Here is a 25,276-nt window from a genome sequence, read left to right as displayed (position 1 = left end):
GAGCAGAGTCCAAAGCCTAGTGAACACTGTCAGTGCTGTACCGGGCGGCATCCCAGATCTGAGCTGACTGCCGTCTCCTTGCCCGTGGCTAAATTCCCCACTGTCCGTGATTTTTAAAAAAGAAGTAAAAAGCAAAACCAGTAGAGCAGGGAGTTCAGTCTGAAAGGCAAAAACAGTTTCCCCCTAGAATTCTGACATGTGTGGGCCTGGATGGTGCCACAGGCGTGTTCAGAGGAGGGACAGGTGTAGCACACGCCGCTGACAAGCACGTCTCTCTGTGTAGCAAGGCGGCTGCCAGGGCTCCCGGGGGGAGCTCAGGCACGAGACACGGGCAGCCCAGCGGCCAAGCACGCAGGCAAACGGGCCAGCCTGCGGACAAAGAGCAGCGCAGGGCGATATGAACTGGGGGTGGTGGGGGCACCTCCGCGGCAGCTGGAGCACTCTGGCAGGAAGGGCAGGCTAAGAGGGAGCCGAAATACAGGCCAGTGACCTCCGGAGCAGGAATCAAGCAGGAGTTGTTGCCCACAGGATGCTCAAATTACCTTCCATCGGTGCAGGAGGACAGCTGTCTGGTGTCACAAAGACGAAAGAACAGGGCCCCTGACTTCTTCTCGCTCTCCAATTTGTCCCAGGGCTTCCACTTTCACAAGGATGGGAGACAGACCAGCTCGAGTAGTTACTCAAGTGGGGCAGGGGCAAATTCCCTAGAGCCTGTCTAGTTAGAGTGAGCATATCCGATATTACAACGTGTACGCTTTTAAAACCTATCATTTTCATTACACAAACTATAGACGGCAACGTTCACTAACGTCTCGCCTGCTGTGCAGACCCTGAGCTCACAGTGATTCTCAACAGCCACAGTCCACTCCGCCTCCAAACCCCTACATCATCCGGATCAGAGCTGGGGGCCAGGGAAGGAGGCAACACACTTTTTGTGTCTATTAGGGGAGAAAACGGGGGAGAAGATTTTCAGAAGAAACGACTTGAGTACTGTTATCCCCAGGCTGGCATATGTAAACCTGGCTGGTCAAAGAGACATCTTCCTCCGGAACACCCAGCTCTGCTCCCTCTGTAACAGAACCTTGGTGATTGCTATGGGAACCTGGGCACCTTGACCTTATACCTGGGAGAATTTTTAAAGGTCTTCTCTCTCAGCTTCTCATCTCATGCAGGAATCCCTTCTGCAACATGTGGAGCCAGTTTCCCACATTCTGCTTGGTTACTCTCAGGAACAGGAGGCTCATGCCTTTGCAAGAGGACCCACCCACTCTTTTGCAGATCTAATCTTCAGCATGTTTTTTTCCTAACACTGATTAACGGTCACCTTGGGGTGTAGGAAATGAAAACTGTAAGTGTAACTTCCATCTACAGTTCAAGTTTGGTCCTCTGGAAACTACTGCTTCCCTAAGTATTTTCCATGCCAAGAATATCTAGTTTCTACAAACATTTCTATTATGCTTTGGGTTTTGAACCCTTGGCCTTCCTGGTTCCCCTTCCCTAAACAAACCTCTGCCTGATTCTGAACTCCTTAAAACATGACACTGAGAACAAAGCAGGCATTGTCTAACTAACAGATTATCTGTTGCCTCCCACATCACTGTTCTGTTCATCCAGTTGAAGGTTAAACCTACAGAAACCTTTGGGTCTCAGAGCCTAAGGCCCAGCAGGTGGCAGCACCAAAAGGGAAGAGGCTAGAATCTCAACAGCAGAGTGAGTCCTCAAGCTTCCCCCAAACTTTATGGCCCGGACAGGTGACTTCACTCATTTCCACTGGGAAAACCAGCCTTGCCAAAGGCCATACTCCCACTGACTTCTCTGTTTGCACATCCATGAAACGGGGATAATAACATGTTATATAGGCCTTCTAGGATTTCTCTAAGAATTCAAAGAGATAATACCTGGAAAGTGCCCGCACTATGTGAAAGCACCCCACAAACACTGGCTGTCATTATTACTATTAATGGTAGCAGAGGTGACAGTGCTGCTGTCACCACCTTCTTCCTTTCTCCCTTTACTCCATGCACATCGCTAAGCATATACGGAAGGTCTGGCAGAAGTTGTTAAGAGATGCAGGAGTAAAAAGACATAATCCCTCTGCTCAAGGATATCCTGGTCCAGGAGATGGACAGTCACACAGACAAACCAGAGGAAGTGAGAGGAAGGTGTCACCAGGGGCTAGGGTGGCCAGGGAAGGCTACCTAGCTTCAGCAGATTCTTAGAGGACTATGGCAGGCAGCTGGGAATGGAGGGGGGAGGAATCCGTAGAGAGAACGGACACAGGCAAAGGCACAGAGGTACAAGAGTGTGGGACCTACATCAAGGACAACGTCAGTGGTCCAGAGTGGCAGAATCAGCATGCGAGACGGGCAGTGAGGAGGAGGAGGAGATGGTAAGAAATGAGGCTGGGCAAGCAGAACACTCATTAGCTGCCCAAATGTAAAGAGTGCCTCCTGTGGACCATGCTCTGTGCTAGGCATAACAGCTAGCTAGTAAGACAGACAAGGTCTAGGGCTCCACAAAGCTGACTCTTCAGCGTGGGGGCCATGCAGGGGCTTTTATGCCGTGCTGGGCAAAATAGGGTGTACGACGTGGCAGACTGCATCTTCCAGAGACGACCATAGCAATATCTCCCATCCCACAGGCTCTTCTTCAAGGTGACCTTGCCACCTTCCCCCTGAGAGAGGACATCTGTGTTCCCTTCCCTCCTCTTAATCTGGAGGGCTGACTGCTTTGACCAATCCAGTATGGTATGAGTGACACTCTGTGACTCCCAAGGGTAGCTCATAAAAGGCGACACAGCTCTGCTTTGCTTCACGGTAACACTTGCCCTCGGAGCCCTAAGCATCCAGGTAAAAAGTCTGCCAATCCTGGGGCCTCACTCTGTGAGGTAGCTAAGCCACATGGAAAAGCCACGTTCATCCTAACCCTGAAGTCACCTCAGCCCAAGCGTCAGACACGTGAGTGAACAGCTTTGGAATGGTGTGGATCCCCGCTGTCCAGCTGGCTCCAGACATGGTGGAGCAGAGACAAGCCATCCCCATTGCACCTCGCCCCAGCTCCTGACACAGAGACCCCGGAAGCACGATACAGTGGTGGTTTCAAGCAGCTAGACTTTGAAGGCATCGGTCATACAGCAACAGGAACCAACACACAGGGTCTCCTCAGCAGGCAACGGGGAGCCATTGTAAGCAGGTGACAATGTAGTCAAATATGTGCTCTGGACAGATTTTTCTAGCTGAAGTGTCGCGTGGACTTGTTGGATGGGCCTTGAGATCAGAGGTAAGGAAAGCGACGGAGGGATGCCTAGGGAGAGACAAGAGCGGCAAGGCCAGAGAGAACCACAGCGTGAGATACTAAAGAGCGACCCCATCACACTTAGCGACTGGTGTTCCAGGAACAATGAACTGAAAAGTCTGAGAATCTTTCCAGGTTCTGGCTGTGGCAGGGAAATGGATATGGAAACACAGGAGGAGAAACAGGGCTGGCGGGGGGTGGGAGGGGGGGGAAGAAGAGGAGTTATATTTCCATCATGTTTACCTGGCTCCAGTGAAAAAAGCCTGAACCACCACGGCTGAGCTCCAGCTCTGAGTCCGGGCTCCCTAACTCACCAGCTCTGTGACCTTGGGTGTATTACTGATGATCCTCATCGGGGATGGGAAAAAGAGCATGTGGATTCAAGCGAGGGTGAAATGAGATAATGCATACAAAGTGGGGCACACAGCGCCTGGCATTCAGAAACGCTCCGTAAGTGGTAGCTGCTATTGTTACAGCCACGATCATTATTATTAACTCGTAGGCATACTTGGTCAGAGGCGAGGCAGGCTTTTTGTCCCCAGAGCCCGGCTGCAGGGCAGCACATGAAAGTTGTTCCCAAGGAACCGCATACACATCTCTGGTGAATGGTTCATTCAACCGTAAAGTCCGTGTCAACTTCTTAACTAGGTACGCAGGCTGCAAAGGAGGAAAGCCAGTGTGTGAGCTGTCCCACATCCTTGCCTCCCTCCCTCTCCCCCAACTCAATGGTTGAGTGGTTTTAATTAACAACTCCCACAGAGTAAGGCAAAAATCCCTCGATTAATAAAGCTCCGCCTTGTTCTGTGCCATTCTGAGGCCTTGGGGGTGGCGTGGAGTTGGTAATTGTGTGTTTTGTTTGGGTTCACAGCTGGTGGGGGCTACAGGAGGGAGGAGAATTCCCTTGGATGAGTTCATGTATCACACTGAAGAAGACTGGAAACTGTAGGTCACTGAAATGCCTACTTGCATGAGATCTAACAGCAGGAAGCCATGCAGTGGTGAGGCACTCCGGTAAATCACTGTGTAAGACGACTCTAGATCTGAACCTTCCTGCCCCCAAGCACCTCCTCGGTTCTCCTTTCCACTGTTGCCCCCATCCACTTTCTACACAGGCGCCTAGGGGATGGCGCCACAAGCGATTCCAATGCTTCAGTAGAGGCCTGTGACATTTAATAGAAATGAAACCCGTAAGAATGCTCTGAAGGCAAAGGTATCTGCCTTCATCCCTGCTCCAGCTGGCCCCAAGGTTCTTGCTCAAGCAGTCACCAAGTATGTGCAAGTTCCCATGCAACTCAACTCAGCCCTCTGAGCCTGACCCTTTTGAACACCACCTTCCGTCTCTCTCTCTCCTTCCCAAAATGGCACAGGGCTTCCAATGCCCCAGAGGGTATCCACTCTTCTTTTTTGGTCTTGCTTTCTCCATCTACTCAGAGCACGGGATCTGACAACAGAGGGAGCCATGCTGCAAAGTTCTTGGAACACTTTGAATTCAGCCCGATCAAATACTTGGTTCCAGTAGTTACCACCCACGTGATCTGTTCAAGAAACGTATCCTCTCTGAGCCTGGTCTCCCCCACTCTAAAAGGGGGACGAAAAACAGCCTCTCTCCCTCAAAGAGCTGATGTAAAGAATCGGCAATGTGCAGAAAGAGCTCGATACAGTGCCCAGCATAGGAAAGAGCCGCAAAAACAGTGTGGCCTCACGAATTCCTGTACCGCTGCCACAGGATGGGTGAAAAGACCCGTGCCGGCAGGCACTGCGAGGCGACTTCCCCAGCCTACCCCTCCCCTGCAAGAGCCAACACTACATTTATTCTGTCCCATGTTTCTGGCAACTTCAGTTGACTTTACCCTTTAAACTTCACTGCTCAAGTATGTGAGATTTCTCATTTCAAAACAGATGACTGAGCGATTACAAGCTCAAAGCTCTGGGAACTGGGACCTGGACTCCGTGACGCAGCAGAGAACCACAGACGCCTTTCTCCCACTTGTCGCAAGATCAAGGAGTTGAACGCGGGCTTGATTTACAGCTGGAAGACGCTTAGAGACGGACTTGAGCTTCTCTTTAGACTTGGAATCTTATTTTACTTTGGGGTCTCAAAAATCATGAGCCCTCCAGAAGTGTCCGTGCCAGGGTAGCTGTCTCATTCCACATTTATTTCAGGATTAAGAGAAGAGGTCAAAACCTCCATTTCTCAGGGAGATTTCTTATCAGGACCCTGGGGATTCTGGAAGGGATGCGCTGATTCTTCCAAGGCATGCACAGACCCTTGATTTGTGATCGTACCCCAGGCAGGACGCACGAGCCGGATCCTCACAGATGTTTCCACAAGCTGACGCGTCGCTCTTTGTCTCTGGGCCACAGGTAGCTGCCTCCTGCCCCCAGATGACTCATTCCCACTGATCGCATGTAAGGCCTGCTTGCAGACTGTGATGGTTAATTTGTGTGTCAACCTGACTAGGCTGTGATACCAGATATTGGGGCAAACATTAGACTAGCCGTTGCTGGAAGCCAGTAGACTTCGAGTAAAGCAGATTACCTTCCAAAATGGCAGTGTGCCTCATCTAAGCAGTTGAAAAAAGAAGAGAAAAAAGGCTGCCGCTCCCCAAGGAGCAGGGAATTTCTGCCTCCAGGTTGCCTTTGGACTTGAACTGACACATCCACTTTTCTTCTGGAGGCCACTAATACACAGATCCACTCTGATGCAGCCAGTAGAAATGTGAACACTGCACTCGAGAGTAAGAAATGGCAGGAGATATCTCAGCGCATATTCTAAACGGATAGAAAACAAGGAAGGCAAATAAACGCAACTCGTCTGAGAAGGCGAAAGGGAACTACCATTCTGTGTGTCAAACGCTTTACAAACCGTTCTGAGGCCAACAAACAGCAAACGCTGTTTCCCACCACACACCTAAGTAGGCTACCATCTAACAGATGGGAAGAGGCTCAGAAAAGGAAGCAACCTCCCTGAGGTCACACAGCTGGCAAGCGAATATGAAGTCAGGTCCTCTGCGGGCAGAGTCCGAAGTTTCTGCCATTATACCATGCCTCCAGAGCAGCCGAATGAGAGGGTCATGAGTTCCCATGAAAACTAGAGTTTCTTATCTTGATCTGAGTAAAGGCACATACAGCCTATTTTTCTTCCTTCCTCCCTCCCTCTCCCCCTCTCCTTCTCTCTTTCTCTCTTTCTTGAGTCTTTCAACATGGACTGACTGTCTCAGGGCCAAAATACTCCTAACCTCATCCAAATGTTTCTTTTCATATTCACCTCAACTCGAACTTAGTATTCTGCAACCTCACCATCATAAATCTATTGAGCCATTCTGTAGCTGCTGACCCCTTGAGAACTAATGGAGAAGGGTATTTTCAGTGATCTATATGCTTAAGATAAAAATAAATCTGGACTGGGTTTTCTAGACGAGAGCTACACCAAAACTTAATAGCCACGCTAGGGGGCCTTGGGGTTTATCAGGGACACCTCAGTTCTCTCCATTTGAGGTACATTAGGAGCCTGCAGACATCAGGAGCACTTCAGCAAGGAAGGGGGCTGTGAAGGATACATGATTATCTGACTATAGCAAAGCAGCAAAGGCACCACAGTCACACTGAAATTCCAGCCCACAAAGGGAAAAAACATCTCTTCTATTGGTTGAAAACATTATCCTCTTGGGTCTTCGTTTTCCTTAATGAGAAAATGGAAATACCATATAAGGCCCGAGTTTGGGGGCTGTGTAAGATACTCAGCCCTCAGAAGGGGTGCGACGTTAGCCCCTGTTCCCTGTCATCTCATGAGAGCTACAGGGTTGGAATGTGTTTTTCCTGTATGTGTAAGTACCTCTTGGTTCATGTGAGCTCATGGGTCCCAGGTTTGCCCTGAGAAGGACCTGCAATGATCAAAAGTGAGTCCCCAGAATGAAGAGTACCAAATGGTCCAGCCCCGAGAATAAATTCTGTCAGTCATACCCCAGAGCACAGCCCAGGAAGGAGGAGATACTTGTTAAGTATTTGTCACCTTGACGGGGCACCTGGGTAGCTCAGTCTATTAAGTGTCTGACTCTTGACCTCAGTTTGGGTCACGATCTCGTGGTTCATGTGATGGAGCCCCGTGTCGGACTCTGCACTGACAGCGTGGACCCTGCGTGGGATTCTCTTCCTTTCTCTCCCTGACCCTCCCCTGCCTGTGCACCTGCACTCTCCCTCTAAATAAGTACATAAACTTAAAAGAAGTGTAAAAAACGTTTGTCAACTTGAGAGAACTTGAATACAGTCTCCCTGTAGCGCTGATGAATGGACCCAAGATGGAAGCTCCCCTGGCTGAACACCTGGGGCCAATCTGAGTGATGCCCAAAGGCTGCCATGTGCTTTGTGGGCGCCGCTTACCGACAAAGAGCCCCGTGAGGGGCAGGGAGTCTGTTCCAACAGGACAGCGGACAGTCCAGATGATGGGAAGGGGTATTCACGCTTCCCACGTGAGTATCAGTTATGGCCTCACCTCAAACCCCACGCCTCACGAGATGTCTCACTGGGGTCTGAGGACGTGTAAGGGTGGAAGAGAAGGAAACACAGTGAGCACCTTCACCCCTCACCAGGCACTGAACTAGGTAACGTACAGACATCACATCCCACTGAGCCTGGGCAACGCCAGCACGATTAAGAGGATGATCCGGGGGTGCCTGGGGGGCTCGGCTGCTTAAGTGTCCAACTTCGGCTCAGGTCATCTCATCTCACGGCTGAGTTCAAGCCTCGCGTCGGGCTCTGTGCAGACAGCGCGGAGCCTGGCGCCTGCCGCGGAGTCTGTGTCTCCCTCCCTCTCTGCCCCTCCCCCTGCTCATGCTCTCTCTCTCTCTTAAAATTAAATAAACATTAAAAAAAATTTTTTAAAAAAAGGTATGCTCTGGAAGGATCCACGATGCCCAGGCACCATACCGGCACTCTGCATGCGTGATCTCATCCAATCCACAACAACCCTAGGCATGGTTTTTCTCATTTGTAGATGAGAAAAGCTGGTTTCCCATAAAGACAAAGTATAAAAGATCACCCCCCACCCCCCTCCCAGGGCCCACTCTATTCTCAGACCCAACTTGGAGCCCACACATTTTGCTTCTCAATGCTAGCATTGATCACCACCTGCCCTGTGTTAGAATTAAATGCTGACCAACAAGGCACTCTTTGCCACTGGGCCTGGAGCTATTTCAGGGCAAGGTCTGGAAGTTGTGGGACTGGAGTTTCCCTCAAGCCCCCAGAGGGACATTCTGTAGGCTGCCGCGTACTCTGCTTAAACATTCAGCCAGCCCTGGTCTGGAGATTCCTTGGAGGCTGACGCAACCTGTGGGCCCTAGGGGGGTGCCCACGCGCAAGAGGGAAATCTGGAAAAGGACGGAGGGTGCTGAGGACAACTGCCAACTATTTCCCAGCCACTTACGGCACAGGCCAAAACCTGGGAGCCGTCCTGGAGCCTTCATGCCCTTCGTCCATCCGGCCCCCACGTCAGGCTGTGTTCAATGTGACGTCTCTCTGACCCTTGTGCGCGTGTGTTCCCACAGCCTTGGCCTTCCCAGAGCCTGATCACTGCTGTCTGGCTCTCACAGCTTCTGTGCCCATCCCCCTCCAGTCTTCCGTCTCCAACCCACCATAAAAACATGCCTGTGCCCGTATGTCTTCGTGCCCTTGCTCTTGACCTTGGTGTGGCTGCTTGTTTATCCTTCAAGGCCCAGCTCATAGGCCCTGAAGGTGCTGCAGCTGCTGGATGCTGTGGCAGTGAGCATCCTCTGGGTGCTGTGCCCGTGTGCCACCTCAGGGAAGCCACACGAGAACGCCGTGGGAAGGGATGGAGAAACTTGCTCAAGGACACACATCAAGGGTGGGGGAGCCAGCTCCGGAACCCCGGAGGGACTCCACAGCCCACACTCTGCCTGCTGCCCCTACCTTGCAGTCCACTCTGTGTTCCCCATCAGTGGTTCCCACAGAGCTCACTGCATCTCCACTGGTCTCCCGGGCACACCATCCATATTGACTTATGCACTTGCCTGTGGCATAAGCTTCTCTCCGTGACAGCAGGAGGTAGAGGACTGGTCTTGTTCATTTCTCTTGACCTCAGTGCCTTTAGCATAGTCTCTAACTCAATAAACATGTCTCAATGGAATTTTACCAGGGCGCCAGGGGGGCTCAGTTGGTTGAGCATCCGACTCTTGACTTTGGCTCAGGTCGTGATCTTGTGGCTCGTGAGTTCGAGCCCTGCATCGGGCTCTTTCCTGTCAGCACAGAGCCCGCTTTGAATCCTCTGTCCCCCTCTCTCTCTGCCCCTCCCCGGCTCGCACATTCCCCCCCACCCAAAAAAAATAAAACATTTGAAAAAAAATATATGGAATTTTACTGCCTTTTACCTGGAGCCTCCCCAGAAGGCAGGCCAAAGAGGCTTTCCAGATTCCAAATCCATGAGAGCCCATGTTTTGGGAAGCTCTGGAACCCGTACTGGTAAGGGTGGAGAGCAGGCAGTCAGGCCCCTTTAAGGACCATTCAAAGCAGCCTGAGGTATGGCTTTCTCTTCTCAAAGCACCCACTTTTGTTCCCTTTCCCTCTCCTTTCCTGCAGGATGCTGGGGGAAAGAGGGAGGTAGGAAGGGATTCAAATCCCAAAGCAAGCTAGGAAATTCTCAAGAAGTCAGGGCCTGGTTTCCTGAGAAAACAAGACACCCCCTTTTTTCTCTCTTCCCCATAAATTACTAGGCCAACATTTGCTATTAGTTATGAGCGGCAGTCTAGCTTGCCCATGCCGAAAGAGGACCACACGTCATTTCATGGAGCTGTTCCCAGTAAATCTTTCTTTAATCCTGGTCTCTGCCCACTCAATCTATCGTCACCCACGGTGGCTGGAGTCAGCTCGGGAATGCTGGGGAATTTCTCTACTTTCAGCCCGTTGTCAGCTCGATTGTTCTTTCTTCTCTGATAAAACTGCCTACCCAGCTGCCGATAAGGGCTGATAGATTTCCCACACTCAGTAAATCAAGGGGGTCGACTGCGGGTTGAAGAAGTGTGCAACCCATACCTCTGCGGGCATCAGGGACCATGGACACTGGTAGCCAGAGTCATCGATCAGCCAAACCACCCACGTCCCATGACACCACAACCACACGGGGAAAGCGGTCCCTGGTTCTGCAACGCTTGGGGAAATGAATCGTGCCCCCTGCACGACACCCTGTGCTTGCTTGCTCTAAAGCGAGCTTTTTAGGAAAACAGGGGTCACTGTACTTGCCTGGGATACTTAACATTGAGGAAAATATTAGACAGGGAAAAGCATTTATGGTTTCTGTGAATTCATACACCATTAAGACCTGTCAGTGAGGAAACACTGAGGGAAGCAGAGAGGAACGGACAGGCTGTGCACTGGGGCCTGGCCCAGTCCCATCACTGGCCTGTGGAGTTACTCTGGGCCTGTGGCTTCATGCTGGAGCTCCACTGTACTTTTTATTTTTTTCAGTTTTTACTTCCTTTTTTTAATGTCATTTTTGAGAGACAGAAAGTGAGTGAGGGAGGGGCAGAGAGCAAGGGGGACAGAGGATCCAAAGCAGGCTCTGCACTGTCAGCATAGAGCCTGACGTGGGGCTGGAACTCACCAACTGTGAGATCACGACGTGAGCCCAAGTCGGATGCTCAGCTGACTCAGCCACCCAGACACCCGAACATTATACTTTGTGTGTGTGTGTGTATTGTGTGTGCGTGCACACGAGCACGTGAAAAGGGTGCAGTGCATTAGGGACAAGTGACTTACCCAAGGCCTTACACATCAGTCTGCCTACAGGGCTGAGTCTTTACCTTTCCATGACAACGAAACCTTTCTAACTCCACCAGGACCTACCCAGTGGCTGACTGGCGACTTGGTTTTCCCAAGCCTCCTAAGAGCCCTAACAAAGCAAGGTCATTGCAGAGGGACCAACCTGGAGAAACAAGAACCCATCCTTCCCAAATGCCAGGGGTGTCTGCCGTGCCCTGCCATGACCCAGGGCCTTTCAGGACAGTCTCACCTAAAATCATTTATGTTGGCTTCCTCTCTTACCAATCTGCCAGGAACAACAGCCTGTCAAGGTCACTGCGGGTCTGGCCTGGAAAGACCATGAGAAACATTCACCAGATAAGAAAGAGCCTTTCATGCTATTGGTGCCCTCTTTTCGACTCTCAGTGCTGTCTGCCGTGATCTATGCTGACTTGGTGAGAAATATCTCGCACATCCGACCATGATGGTCAATGCAGGAAGGGAGAGAACAGCGGCACCCCATCTCCGCTACCCCCAGGGCACACGGCCCTAATGTTCTGGGCTGTCTCCCTTTTCCTGTACTGTCCGTGTCCAGCTTACTGTGATGGGGGTGGTCAAAGGTCTGGAATAATCCGACAGAAGACAGGGCCAAGCAGAGGGCAGACAACGCAGCTGGGCCTGAATTAAACTCAAGGGGCTTCTAACTTAGCTACACATTCATTCAGGGGCGTGTGATTGGTCTTGCTTCGCTCACGGTCAGTAGCAGCATTCATTCAACAAATATTTATTGGCTATTTACTATGCAACAGGAACTGTGCCAACCAATGAAGACACGGGAACGTCCAAGACAGATGTGACTTTCACCTTTAAGAGGCTGCAAAAGGTGTGGGCTTTGTACCTTCTTCAGAATTAACACGCTGAAATAGTCTAAAAATCATTTTGTGGGGGTCCCTTGTTTGATTTTATACACACACATATTTATTTTTTTTAAATGTTTGCTTATTTTTGAGAGAGAGCACGAGAAGGGCAGAGAGAGAGAGAGAAAGGGAGGATCCGAAGAGGGCTCTGTGCTCACAGCAGAGAGCCCAATGCAGGGCTCAAACTCACGGACTGTGAGATCGTAACTTGAGCCCAAGTAGGACACTCAACTGACTGAGCCACCCTGGTACCCCCATACACATTTTTATAATAATTCTGATGTAGTGCTACTATTATGGGCAAGTCAAATACCACGGGTGCCCAGAGTCCCCACCTCCACTCGGAAAGAATCACGGAAGGCTTCTGCGAGGAGGTGACCTGGCAGCAATGATGGAAAAAGCAATCTAGGCACAGGTGGTGCACATGCAAATGATACACAGAAGCATCAAACACCCTGTGTTATAGATTAAATGCTTGTCTCCGTCACCCCCACCAATTCGTATGTTTGTATGTTGTTCACATGTTGAATTAGCTGTGGGAGGTAACTGGGGTCAATGAGGTCATGAAGAGGGTGGGGCCCCCATGATGGAATTAGTGCCCTCCTAAGAAAAGGGAGACACAGCACAACACTTCTCTCTGCCATGTGAGGACACAGCAAGCCAGGAAGGGGGCACTCACCAGAACCTGACCATGCTGGCACTCTGATGTTGGATTTCAGCCTCCAGAACTGTAGAAGTAAGTGTCTGCTATTTAAGGCCCCCAGTCCAAGGTATTTTGCTAGAGCCGCCTGAGCTAAGACACGCCCCGACATATTTACGGAGCTATAGGCAATTCAGGGGGCATGGGTTGCTCTACTTCCGAAGATCAGAGTCCCCCAGCAGGGACCAGCACACATGTACTACCTGTTGATGGAGAAATCCCTGACACCTAACGGGGAAGACTGCAGCTATCGCAGGGCCAGCCCGGAAGACCAGCTTGCTCCCAACCCTGCTTTCCCTCCCACACCACACTCCTGGTCAGGCCACATGTGAAAGACAAACCAGCTACTAGACTTACCACTTCCTGAGCCCTGAGTCCCAAAGCAACAGAAGGCAGAATTAAAAGCAATCAAAACCGCAGCATCACATCCCATACTGGCCACTAGATGGAGCTATGCATCGCACCAAAAAGACAAAGCAGCTGAAGTTGATTTTCTCCCAGGTCTGTAGATAGCATCATTGGGTTTTATAGCTGATGGTGGCAAGTTATAGAAGCTCAAGGTCCTGGGAGGGTACGCATGGAGAACAGGTCATGCACAGATATTCATTAAATACCCACTTGTAGTCTCTGAGTTTAGAAAAATACTGAGAACTGCCTGCCTTCCAGGAGCTCCACCTTTGGCGGAGGATGTTTATTTTTTAGAATCAGTCAGATGGGCCTGAGGGAAAGGAACGCCATGGAGAAACAGCCATGTCGTGAGGCACCGAGCTTTACACATACAGGACACATAGTCTTTGGTAATGAATAGCAGGTAACCCAGAGCAGTGGGGACCGTGGGGCATGTGAGGTGGGCTGTGGCCAGGGCTAAGGAAGGGAGGGCAGCTGACGAAAAGACCATAAAGAGCTTCCCACATTCAGGTGAGATCTGTTCCTACAAGAAATGGGAAGTCATCAAAGGTTCTTGCAAAAGGAACATGATACAACTGAGTGCCTCCTCTGAAAGGAAAAAAAAAAAATCATCTTTCCAAACATATGGACGCTAAGCCGGTCCCTTTAATTTTATTCTATACCATATGGCACTTTGAATTTTTAGAAGATCAGTAAATGGTTTGACTTCACAGATCAAAACTTAGTAAGAAACATCTTCGTCTGTTATTTTCATTTCTCTTCCATGAAGTACAGCCAAAGCCCAATTTATCAATCTAATAAAAGGAAGTGGTGAGGTCAGGTGACAACTATAAAGTTCTTTGTCACGCCTGGTGCATACTAAGTGCGATAGAAGAGTTTAATAAATACACACTCATAAAGACAAAAGGCATTTGCTATTAGGTTCTTAGCAAAACTCAATGGAAACAGAGTAATTTCAGCCCCACCTTAGGGAGAATTGAATGATACACACAGGTGCATGTGCATACATATCCAGTGGAGACAATGAACTAGAGACAGCAAAAAACAGCTGCTAGACCAAGCTGGGGGGTACAGTGTGTCATTTTAAACCCCAAGGTCATGGGTTTTCAGAAACCAAGCTTAGTTCCACATCAGGCATTCTAAATAAACTTGGTGTAAACTTTTACAAAAACTTTAAGAGCCTCCACACGGATTTATATATTACTCACACATCAAGGCCGTTCCCATTAAGCCAAACAAACATCTGGATGAACACTTTAATCATCTCACTGTTTTCAAGTGTCTGGATGTTTGAGGTTGATAAGACATCTAGATCCTGTCTGAAACCCTGTGTCTTCATCAGATATTTGCCATTAACCAGATACAACCTCAAAGAGAACTATCTAGTTGTAGAGGGGTAAAGACCATATTAATTGTAGTGCTGCAAGGCTTAGGGGCGTTAAATGTTGTACTAACGTCACAGAGCTTGCAAGGGGGCCGAGCAGGGTTCCAGCTCAGGCTCCCGACTCGGTCTGTTTTCTTTCCACTACATCCACTGCTTCAGCAAGGACTTATTTAGCAGATTCCAAAGCACGGAACAATAGCTCAGTCCTTCAACACCTACACATAGTCATGTGTATAAGGGGAAAAAGAAAAGAGTACCAAGAACCTTAAACCTGCCTTGAACTCAGCATATGAAGGCAAACAGGTAACTTGGCCTCAAAACAGAAAACTCAACACGCGTCTCCATAGAGCGGAGTCTTACTTAACTCGTGTTCCGGAGCATTAGATGCCATCCGGGCTTCCCTCTCCTCATTTTGAAGGTAAAGTTCTGGATTAAAAGAAATGGGGAAGGAAACCAGACCAGAGTTCTCCAGTGTCAATAATTGGGTGGTTTGCTTACATTTCCGCACTTTTATCTGCACTTGCTCTGAGCATATCTCACTTGCTAAAAATGTAAGCTTTCCCGAAGCAGGAACTGAAATGTAAACATTTGTGCTACTTAGCAGGGATAAAGGTTATGGTTGAAGAGCTAAAAATCTAGGACCATCTCACTGGGACAGCACTCAGGTTCAGTGGAGAGTGTTCCAATGACGCCACCTTGTGGAAACTGTAAACACTACCTCAAAACCAGACACTGACCGTCTACTGAGGATTAAAAGACTAGCTTGACAATAAAATTAACTATTAGAGGACACACGCACAAAAAATCTCAGAATCACTAAAAAATATTTTCGTAGCATATTCCAGTGGGAATTGGTAATGATAATCTTGAGGCCACACTGGACACCAAAAGTCTTCTAAATAATAATAAAAAGGTTAAATTACAGGCAATTTTAGTAATAGGTATATGTGATTGTTTTTCGTGCTTATGGAAAACTAGCAACATATGATTATGCTCTCGGTTAACCAGATTTTACTAGTCCATTAATGTTCCCAGCCATTCTGGAAAGCAGAAATTTGTCCCACTGTAAGGGTTTGGTGGCTCCTGTCTCCCAAGATTTTGCTCACCAAGATGGTTCTAAAAGGGATGGGCAGAAAGCCAAAGCATGTCTATAGCTGAGGTTTTCATGAAATGAAAGAACATTTCTACTAAGACAAGTAAAACTGAGCAAAAGTAAATTAATTTTGAAATAAACTCCAGTAGTTGTGCTATTTTAGTGTAGTGATAAAATGTTGGAGAAGATGGTTTAATAACAGGCTCAGGTTCGGAAGCCACGAACCCTGGGCTCTGTCTCCTCATCACTTTGAGACCTTAGGCAAGTTCTTTACCCTTCCTACTCATTCATAAAAATGGGAATTATGATATCACCTACTTGTTGTGACACAGAACAAGATAACGTATATGAAGCACAGTGCTTGGCACGTAGTGGGAACATTAGCTATTATTAAAATTATTTAAATACTGACTCACCCATGGGGATCTTGATCACTCTGTTCATGGAAATGAGCAGGATGATTATTATGACTGTATGTTTGTTTGTTTGTTTGTTTTAATGAGAAAGCGAGCAAGAGACAGAGAGAGAGAGAGAGACAGGGTGAGAACAGGGGAGGGGCAGAGAGAAAGAGAGGGAGACACAGAATCTGAAGCAGGCTCCAGGCTCCGAGCTGTCAGCACAGAGCCTGAGGCAGGACTCGAACCCACGGGGTGCAAGATCATGACCTGAGCCAAAGTCGGATGCTTAACCGACTGAGCCATCCAGGTGCCCCATGCCTGATTTCTATTAGCTGCAATTCTGACTGCTAATTTTGGGAGAGGAGGAAAAGATCTTGGAGAGTTTGTGCACAAGTTCTCAAATGAAGAAGTCTCAGGCAAGTGAAATAAACAGGGGCTCCTTCAGTTCTCACAGTGATCTGGGAGTGAAGTTAATATCAGGAAGCCTTGCCTCGCGCCATACGTGGCCACAGGGCAACTTAGACATCATCCCACCGCTCACTTTAACTTCCCATGTGAACAAATGGAGAAACAGGGAGGCTGGGTTTTTTCCTTCATCTCTCGATCCACACATTCATGAAGTCAGCCATATTTATGATACAAGCTTCTGTGTGTACCATGCATGGGGGATAAGGCAGCGAATAGGCCAGACGATGTCCCTCCTTCATGGTGCTTTATTGTGGCAAGCAGGAGGGGGCAGGGGGACAAGAAAATATAAACATGTCGTCAGGATAATTTCCAATAGGGACAAGTTTTCGGGGGGACATAAGACGGCGATGGAGATGATCAGGGCACGGGGCAGGCCACATAACTACTTCAAGCTGAGTAGTCGAGGAGGGTTCCTCCAAAGAGCTGCTGGCCAAGGATCACAGGAACCGAATCCAGGTGGAGAGCCCACAGCCCATGAGGCAGGAAGAAGCTTGATGAGAATGAGGAAGAGAAGGAAGCCAGGAAGCAGAGGAAGCAAGACGGATGGAGAAGGAGGACCTCTAAGAAGGCGACGGCCGAACTAAGGAGTCTGGATTCCATCTTAGGCGCGAGTCTTGGTTTAAAGGACCAACACGATCAGTCTGTTGCCAAGTGTCACTCCTTGTTCCTGGTGGAAGCTTCCACTCCTGGTGGAACCTTGCTAGACCTCCCCTAGCAAGTTACTGGCTAAGTCTGGACTGGGGCCTCAGGTCTGGTGACTGTCAGCCCAGAAAGTTCCCCCTCACACCACACCACCATTGACAGGGACAGCAGAGTGCAGTAGACAGTCTGATCTCAGAGAACTTACACAAGGCCCCACCAGAGAGAAACCAGCTGCCAAGCCTTCTCCCGCTCTGTGGAGAGAGAGAAGCCCCAGGGACTCACCCGCTTGTGATGTCATCAGTCCGGATGTTCTTGCTCAGAACGTCCCCGTCACTCATGTAGCCGGGGGCGTCCATGCTGATGCCTTCCAGGTCCATCTCGTCTCCTGCCTTGTCTGAGACGTCCACGTGGCAGACGCTGCTTCCCCTGGAGGCCAGCTGCCTCCTCAGAGGGGCAGAGTACACGTAGCGGCCCGACTCGGTGTTGATGAACCGGCTGGCGTTGGCTCGAGGCGGGTACCCGTTGCCCATAGAGGGGGCATCTCCCGCTTGGAGCCGGGGGCTGGACTGGCCGAGTCTCCAGGACAGAGGAGTGGGTCTGCCTGTCAGGCTGAGGATACTGCGCCCACTTATCTCCGTGGTGACGTTGGTGTCAAATGTGGTTTCCAATGTGCTGAAAACATAAAAGCGGCCTTGGCTTAGAACCTCATTAACTCAGGATCCTTTGTAGCTTTTTTTTTTTTTTTTTAGAATTATGCAATTTTTTTTTAAAACTATGAAATACTTCCCATACACGAAACAGGATCAAGCAATAGCCACCAATGCACTACCCACCGTATTTCCTGTTAAAAATGAGAAGACAAAGCTGTATGTGAATAGAACACTCTGAGAAGCCCAGCAGAGACCTTCCCCCTAAAACATGGTACCAGATCCCCACTTACCCCTGACTTCAATGAAATGATCTTAACTACTGGACTCTTCTTTCCAACCCAAGAAAGGAAAAATGCCAAAATGACAGGGAGGGGGCATAACATATCCTCTGACCCACACATTCCAGGATGCTGTGTGACAGCTCCCCTTTTCCACTCCCGAGCTCCCAGTGTCACCTGTCACATGCTCAGCTCCCTCTACACCAAGCAGGTGGGGAGAGCCCTGATTTTCTAACTCTAAGCTCTATTTCCCCCCCCACTTTTCTTCTCCCACATCTCGTCCAAAAGGACAACTAAATTTCAGGGGCAAGAGGCTGGGAGAGTGGTAATTACCCAGGTTGAAGGTCCATAATAAATTAAGTTACAAGGACCTGAATCTGCCAGGAGACTGCGTGCATCCCTGGCCATTAGAAAGACTCTCACATCACTCTTTCCAGCCCTGCAGATCTTGTGGCACAAGCAGGCTGGTTAATGTACCTCTGCAGAGTGCACTGGGGTCTCCCAACTGAGCTGAGAGAGCCTTCCCTGAAGAAAAGCCATCAAAGGTCTCCCCGCTGTCATCATGACTGTCCTAGCCCAAACCAAGAAAGCCACCAAACTGCCACAACCCCCAGCAAGTCAGTTTCGGTGATTAAGGTGGAAAGAGGGATGTTTCATACTTGATCACGGCATCACGGGGTCTAGCAGCTGGCTCCATGCCATCAAATAGGTAAAGGTTTGGCAAGGGGGCACCACACTACGACCCGTCAAGTTTACTGTCCTCGGGAAGAACCAGTTTGGTGCCTCAACTGTTTCTGTTTCCCTTTCATCCTAGAAGTGGCCTTACTACCCTCATACTGGGGACCCCTAAGGTTCAGGCTCCTGTCTCATTTAAGATAGAACCCACAGCGCTCAGCCCCATTCTGCCAAAGCTGCCGGGAGTTGGGGAAGCCCTGCTGTCCCTGTGCTATGTTCATTTATCAAAGAAACTGAAATTGGAGAAGCAAGGGAGACTCCCTGGGAGTTACCGGGGTAACTAGCACTTTGCCTTCATCATCAAGGCCAAAGGCAAACCGTCAACTTTGGTTCTGCCAAAATCCACGAAGGGTGTCAGAGGGTTGCAACCTCTTCGACTTCATGCTCAACAATGAAAACAACCTGATGCATGTTTCCAATGTAATCCTAGATCTCATCCAACGCAATCACAGTTTAAACACGATCATAAGTTTTTATAAATATTTCCTTACGTGTTTCATACGCGGGCATGACTAACAACATTACAGAGCACTGTGTATCAGAAGACTGGGTAGGAATTCAAGTTATTCACTTTATCACACAGGTCAAATATAGTTCACCTGCTCATTTTAACAGCACAGTACAGGCTTGGAAAATGCAAGTGAAATTTAAATGGAACTGGTCCACAATATCCACTGACAAATGGATTTAGCGACCTTCTGCTTTGGGGAGGAACCAGTCTATACTGATTTTTGCCCCTGACATTTCTCTTCTGCACATTGTATGGCCTGCTCTGTGAATTCCAGCACATTTGGGGATCAAAATTATTTATTCCATTATTAACCAAGTCGCATTGCTGGTGGCATGAACAAACAAAGGAGAAGCTGCATGAAAATCAAGTCGCCTGTGATTCAGTGAAGACATTCATTCACCTGTGTGTGACCTGAGTTCCCCGTAAACTAGACATGGTCTCCTCCAAGTTCTGCCGCAGGTCAGCGATGTTCTTCACTGTTCGCAGCCGTCGAGCTTCAGGGTCTTCCCCTGGAAAGATGAGGGGTGAGACTTTTAATCCTCTGATAGATCGTGAGCTCCATGGAACACGCCATGTTCGATGCTCAGGGCCTGGCTCACTGTGGGCGCTTAAGGATTTAAGAACAAATGGATGGATGGACACCCAAAGGAAGTCGCTAAATCCAAGGAGAGAAGTGTTCCTTTTCCCTCCAGGCCCCTTCTGAAACAGGTAAAGTCTACCTTGCAGGAGAAGCAAAGCACCTGGCCTGAAGGGCAAACACATTTACAAACTGTCTCCAATAAAGACAAACACAAGTTAGGTCTAAGCACCTCCCACCAATCATTTTCTGCCCGTGCAGAAGTGGGTGAAGCATTTTATTTTCTCACCCATTGGTGGTAACACTCTGCTTTCTACCAGCCCTATTTGGTAAACACGACTTGCAGCGCCTAAAAGATCTTCACTTATTAATCACAAATATTTCTACAGAGAGAGGTTTGCCTCTTTCTGTTGGATTTTTATGTCACCTCAAATTCTGGTTCTTCTAACTCACTGGCTGCGTGACTGTGGGGAAGGTGCTGACCTTCTCTATCGCTCAGATTCCACAGTCCTCAAAAGAGGACAGTAACAGTACCGACGTAGGACAGCTGTAAACGGGATAGGGCCTGGAGATTCCCGAGCACAGCATCCACCTCAGCCACTAAGTCATGCCAGCTGGTGCTGCAGAGCAGGAAGCCATCAAGAGGACCGAGGGTTTCTCTTTGGGGGATGAAACTTCCATTCTCTGGGCAAGATTTTCCACACAACACCCGGCCAGTCAGAGGTCAAGCTGGCATAAGGGTACCAGCAGAAACGGGCCCTACACAAGCTAGGAAGCCACATGCCCTCCAGAGAAGCCTTGCTCTGGGCTCTCTGGCTCTTCTGCTTCGTATGGGCTTACATGGGGCAGAGGAGATGGGGAATGATGGAAGGAAGCAAACACCTGTCCCTCAGAGTAATTCCAGGGAAGGCTGAGAAGCCTGCCGAAGAGCCACAATCGAGGCTCCTTAAAAGCCTGTGACTATCTCAAGCTTTGAGCAACATTTTTAAGGACATGTCCGCATAGAACTGGGACACATGGACGGGCAGCAGCGAGTGGAATTGACATCAGGAACTACACAGAACTCCCAGCAGCTGTCATTAATAAGGGAACAGGCAGCTAACGGGGCACCTGCATGGCTCAGTCAGTTGGGCGTCAGACTTCAGCTCAGGTCATGATCTCGCAGTTCATGGGTTCGAGCCCCGCATCGGGCTCTGTGCTGACAGTTCAGAGCCTGGAGCCTACTTCAGATTCTGTGTCTCCCTCTCTCTCTGTCCCTCCCTCGTTCACACTATGTCTCTGTCTCCTAACAATAAATAAACATTAAAAATAATTTAAATAAGGGAACAGGCAGCTAAGAAATGTTATGGAACTTTCTTTCTGAGGCGGAAAAGCTTCTATAGTTGTTCTTGACACGGTAGTGCCTGGAGACCGGGAGATGGACTGAATGACACATGTGTGATTTTATGGAGGAAATTTGCTCTAGCAAACTCTCTGGTCCTTGAAAATACCAAGTGTTTCCAATTTTCTCCTCCTTTTGAACCAAGAGAAAGTTGGAAGGCATTTTTCTCTTATCTGAACAGTGGTCCAGGCTTGCATTTCCCACCCAATTCTTTAAACATACATATATATGTGTGTTTTCAAACAAAAGCAGTGATGAAAGTTTACTTCCCTTCCTGCATGGCACTGGAAGAATGTAACTACATCTATCTCCTGGCCTATCCAGTATCTTTTGCTGTCACTTTGGCCATATTCTGTCTATCATAAGAAGGCCAAAAAGGTACTGATCCTTGGGACAGCTCTAGGCCCTGCAGTAAACATTTATCAAAGCTAAACCTAGGGGCGCCTGGGTGGCTCAGTCGGTTAAGCATCCGACTCTCTATGTCAGCTCAGGTCATGATCTCACAGTCTGTGCGATCGAGCCCCTCATCAGGATTTGCTCTCTTTCTCTGTCCCTCCCCCATGCACATATGTGCACTCTCTCTCTCAAAAATAAACAAACTTAAAATAAATTAATAATAAAGAAAGCTAAATCTAGGCACAAATTTCCCAATTAGTTAACTTAATCACCTATAAAAGCATCATAATTGTACCTATTTTCCCATGTCTCTCCTAATTGGCATGTTCACCTGTAAACTCTCCTTTAGAAATTCAAAAGACCTTTGAGATGGGAAGGTATCTCACCCTTACTCTTAGTAACTCTCACACAAATCTGCAGTTGCCCGAGAGATATTTATTGTCCAAAAATGTTTGGTCAGCGTAGGGCTGAAAGAAAAAGCACAGACTGCCTGCATTTCGACAAAGGTTTGAACTCTGGCGATGCTATCTATTAGCCGCTTGACTTCGAGTGAGTCATTTGATCCTTTCTGAATGTCATCTGTCAAATGGGGATAAAAACCTTCCCTGAAAGGGGCAGTAGGAGGATCGCGTGAGACGCTTATGATACGCCTGGCACAAAATGAGGGCTTGCTGAATTCGAGTTTCCTGTTTCCCTTGTTGGGGCGTGCGGCTTTGTGCTGGGAAACGCCTGCAACCCCCCAGCCCCAGCCTAGAGCACGACACATACCAGATTCCAAGAGCAGCGCAGAAGCGCAAACTAGGACCCACCCACCTTGCTCAGGTGATCACATTCTCAATTGCCGTTTCTGTCTCCTCAGATGCTGCACGATCTGAGCAAGGATGTGCACCAGCTCACAGCCTGAGCAGAATGAACACACAACTGTGCTCCGGTGGAAATGGAGGCCCTTCTGCTCGCATACAGAGGTCTTAAGGTATTCCCTGTCCCTCTGCAGCTCCTCTGTATTCACAAGGTCAGCCCTCCCTTGGGCGACCGGCCACGATGGACAGAACACCACACTGTGACCCAACAGGGCTGACCTTGGAGGACGTCAGGGTGTTACAAGAGGAACATGGAGGGAGCCCGGGATTTTCCCTTGGAGGGAGGAGGCTCAAGGGAGAAGCTGTTGTACGACAAAGAATGGAAATCAGCTGTGGGCTATAAGAGGATGGATTATATCCAGTGACTAGAAACGAAAGAATAAAGAATTTCTGTTACCAGTGAAGGCCAACAAAAAAGTGGAAGGGCTGCCTTACGAAGGAATAATTTCCTGTCACAAACATTCAAGCAGAGACTGAAAGACAATTTGTCAGTGAAGGACAGAGGGATTCGTGGACTGGATAATCAACAGGTGTGTGTGCTCCCTTCTGACTCTATGATCCAAGTTACAAGGTCTCAACTGTAATGTCATACAAATGACAAAGCACCATGGGAAAACCCACCTAGTTCGCCACCTGAAGAGGGGCAGAACTAAGCAATCGGTCAGTGTCATAAATGTCCATTTCTGAATATACCCGCTACTCATTGTCACTTCAAGGGATCAGCTGTGGATAGGTTAATTCGACCTTATGCTACTATCCGCTGTGTCCACAAAATGATTCACAGCATAGTCACACATGTGATGTCTACTGCTTGAACGTAAAGACAAGTCACTCTAAGAAATTCCACTTAGCAATTAAAAAAAAAAAAAAAAAAAAAGGAAGGAGGGAAGGAAGGAAGAAAAAAGGGAGGGAAGTGTGATGTGGAATGTTCTCTGGCCGCTGCTTCTGCTTTTCAAATGTGAATTTTGCAGAGCCTCAGAGTCTGACATGAATCCACACTACTCCACGGGACACACATCTGATATATGCCGGGCTCTCGGAGCACTAGCCTGCCTCTTTTGATGTGTGCACATAAGAATACAGTCTGGAATGTGTGTGGAGACCTGAGTAGTCACTGAACGCCACACCCTTCTCGTAGCGGGCTCTTTTGCTGGGCTAGCCATGTCCTCATATGCAAGGAGGTACAAAGCTTGGAGAGAAGGAAGCACAAAATCAATCCCAAATGTGGGGTCCTGAACCACTGCAAGATAGATCACTTCTAAATGGTTTGAAAACTCTGCCTCATCACTGTGCCCGGCCAGCAGAACCAGAAGGAAATAGTTAAATAGCTCAGATCCTCTGAAATTAATACTCAGAGCTAATGGTGAGATGGGTATGATCCCCTCACGTGGGCTGCAGACCAACTCCACAGCTGTGATGTGGCTATTAAAACGGTGTGGTCGTGGATATTTAGCCTAATAAATGGACTGGAAACATGGATTCGATTTTTAAGCCAACCCTGGAAGTGGTAAGATATGCAAAGAATAACACAACCACTGCTAAATGTGTGGTTTACCACTCACTTCCCTGATTAGAAGTTGCTGGAACATAGGACACAGAAGTGGGGAACGGGGCAGACAGAGAGAGGTGGTGATAAACCCCGAATGCAGCGCAGTAGGAATCCTGACTCATACGCTAACTTTTCTCCTTTGAGGATGTGACAGGTTTATAACCTTAATAAATCAATACCCGTGGAATTAACTACATGGCAACCGTGGATTTTATGTTTTCATGTAACATAATAGCCCTTTAATCATCATCGTCTAAGTTAAACTTAAATAAAATTTAGATATGTTTATTTTTGGTAGAAGAAGCATACTGTGTTCTCCTTTCCGATTAATGCAGGATGACAAGAATGCATTTTCAATCAGTGCTTCCATACAGGAAAGAAAAAAAAAAAAAGGCAAGATATGATAGTTCCAGATCTTGTTCGAAAGTGACTTTATCTGAAGAGTGAACAAGGAGATTCAAAGTTAAGTGTCAGAGCAGCCCAGGTCCGCTACACGAATGAAATGGAACATGTATTAAAACAGGATTTGCCAGTAAGCAAGAGATTTACTTATAATTCTGGGGACAAGGGAGTAGATTGTGCGAGAGAGGACAGGGAAGAAAGAGAAGACGGAAAACAAAAAAATAACACTAGTAACTTTGTTTAGGTTATCCGTCAGTGCAACAGTAAGGCGACTCCAATCAGGCCGGATGGTTATGTGGGAGGTCTCATCGGCAGCAGGCACAGACTTTCTGGGGCTCCATACTCACCAGTGAGCTCCTCCAGAGCAGGCTGTCCACTCTTAGTGTAGTGGCTGGATTCCATGCTCACGCCCGCGGAGCTGGATTCAGCAGTAACATTCCCTTCGGTGTCTGTCTGGGACCTTCACACACAAACCAAAGCAGACACACTTGTCACGAGCAGTAGCTACCACATCTGGACCACTGTGGTCTGACCACAGCACACGCCATCACCCCCTTCAACGAGATGCTTTAGAACAGAGCAGACCAGCAGACTGACTCTAAATAATTCATCAGCACATGTGGAGCAATGTCCTAGAAACGGAGAGAGCCACCGAACTGTAAAAGATGAAATATTCGTTGCCCAAACGGAGGGTCTGCAATCCCTCACTGGGGAATGCTTCTCCGAATCCCTATCAGGGAGCTAGGTCTGGCCAGAAAAAGGCTGGAGAGTACTGAGTGGTTTGGATCACTTAACCTCCACCAAAGAGCAACTTCTAAGTACTCAGCAATGCCAGAAAGTCAAGCATAAAGATGACTCCACTGGCAGCCCCGTGGCCCTCCCCA

At 48.6% G+C, this 25,276-nt stretch overlaps 1 protein-coding gene across 2 annotated transcripts in view; it reads right to left on the bottom strand.

Annotated features, from left to right (window-relative positions):
- NAV2 (neuron navigator 2) overlaps window positions 1-25,276 on the bottom strand; it is a 324,615-nt gene that overhangs the window by 137,637 nt on the left and 161,702 nt on the right. For both annotated transcript variants that reach the window (XM_042957640.1, XM_042957639.1), the window contains exons 8-10: window positions 24,740-24,852; window positions 19,628-19,736; window positions 17,336-17,725 (exon numbers count right to left, since the gene is read on the bottom strand). In XM_042957640.1, coding sequence (XP_042813574.1) covers window positions 17,336-17,725; window positions 19,628-19,736; window positions 24,740-24,852 — 612 coding nt within the window. The remainder of the gene's footprint in view (window positions 1-17,335; window positions 17,726-19,627; window positions 19,737-24,739; window positions 24,853-25,276) is intronic.

This window comes from Panthera tigris, chromosome D1, assembly GCF_018350195.1.
Source record: "Panthera tigris isolate Pti1 chromosome D1, P.tigris_Pti1_mat1.1, whole genome shotgun sequence".
Lineage (NCBI taxonomy): Eukaryota > Metazoa > Chordata > Mammalia > Carnivora > Felidae > Panthera > Panthera tigris.
This window is presented reverse-complemented; position numbering and strand designations above follow the sequence as displayed.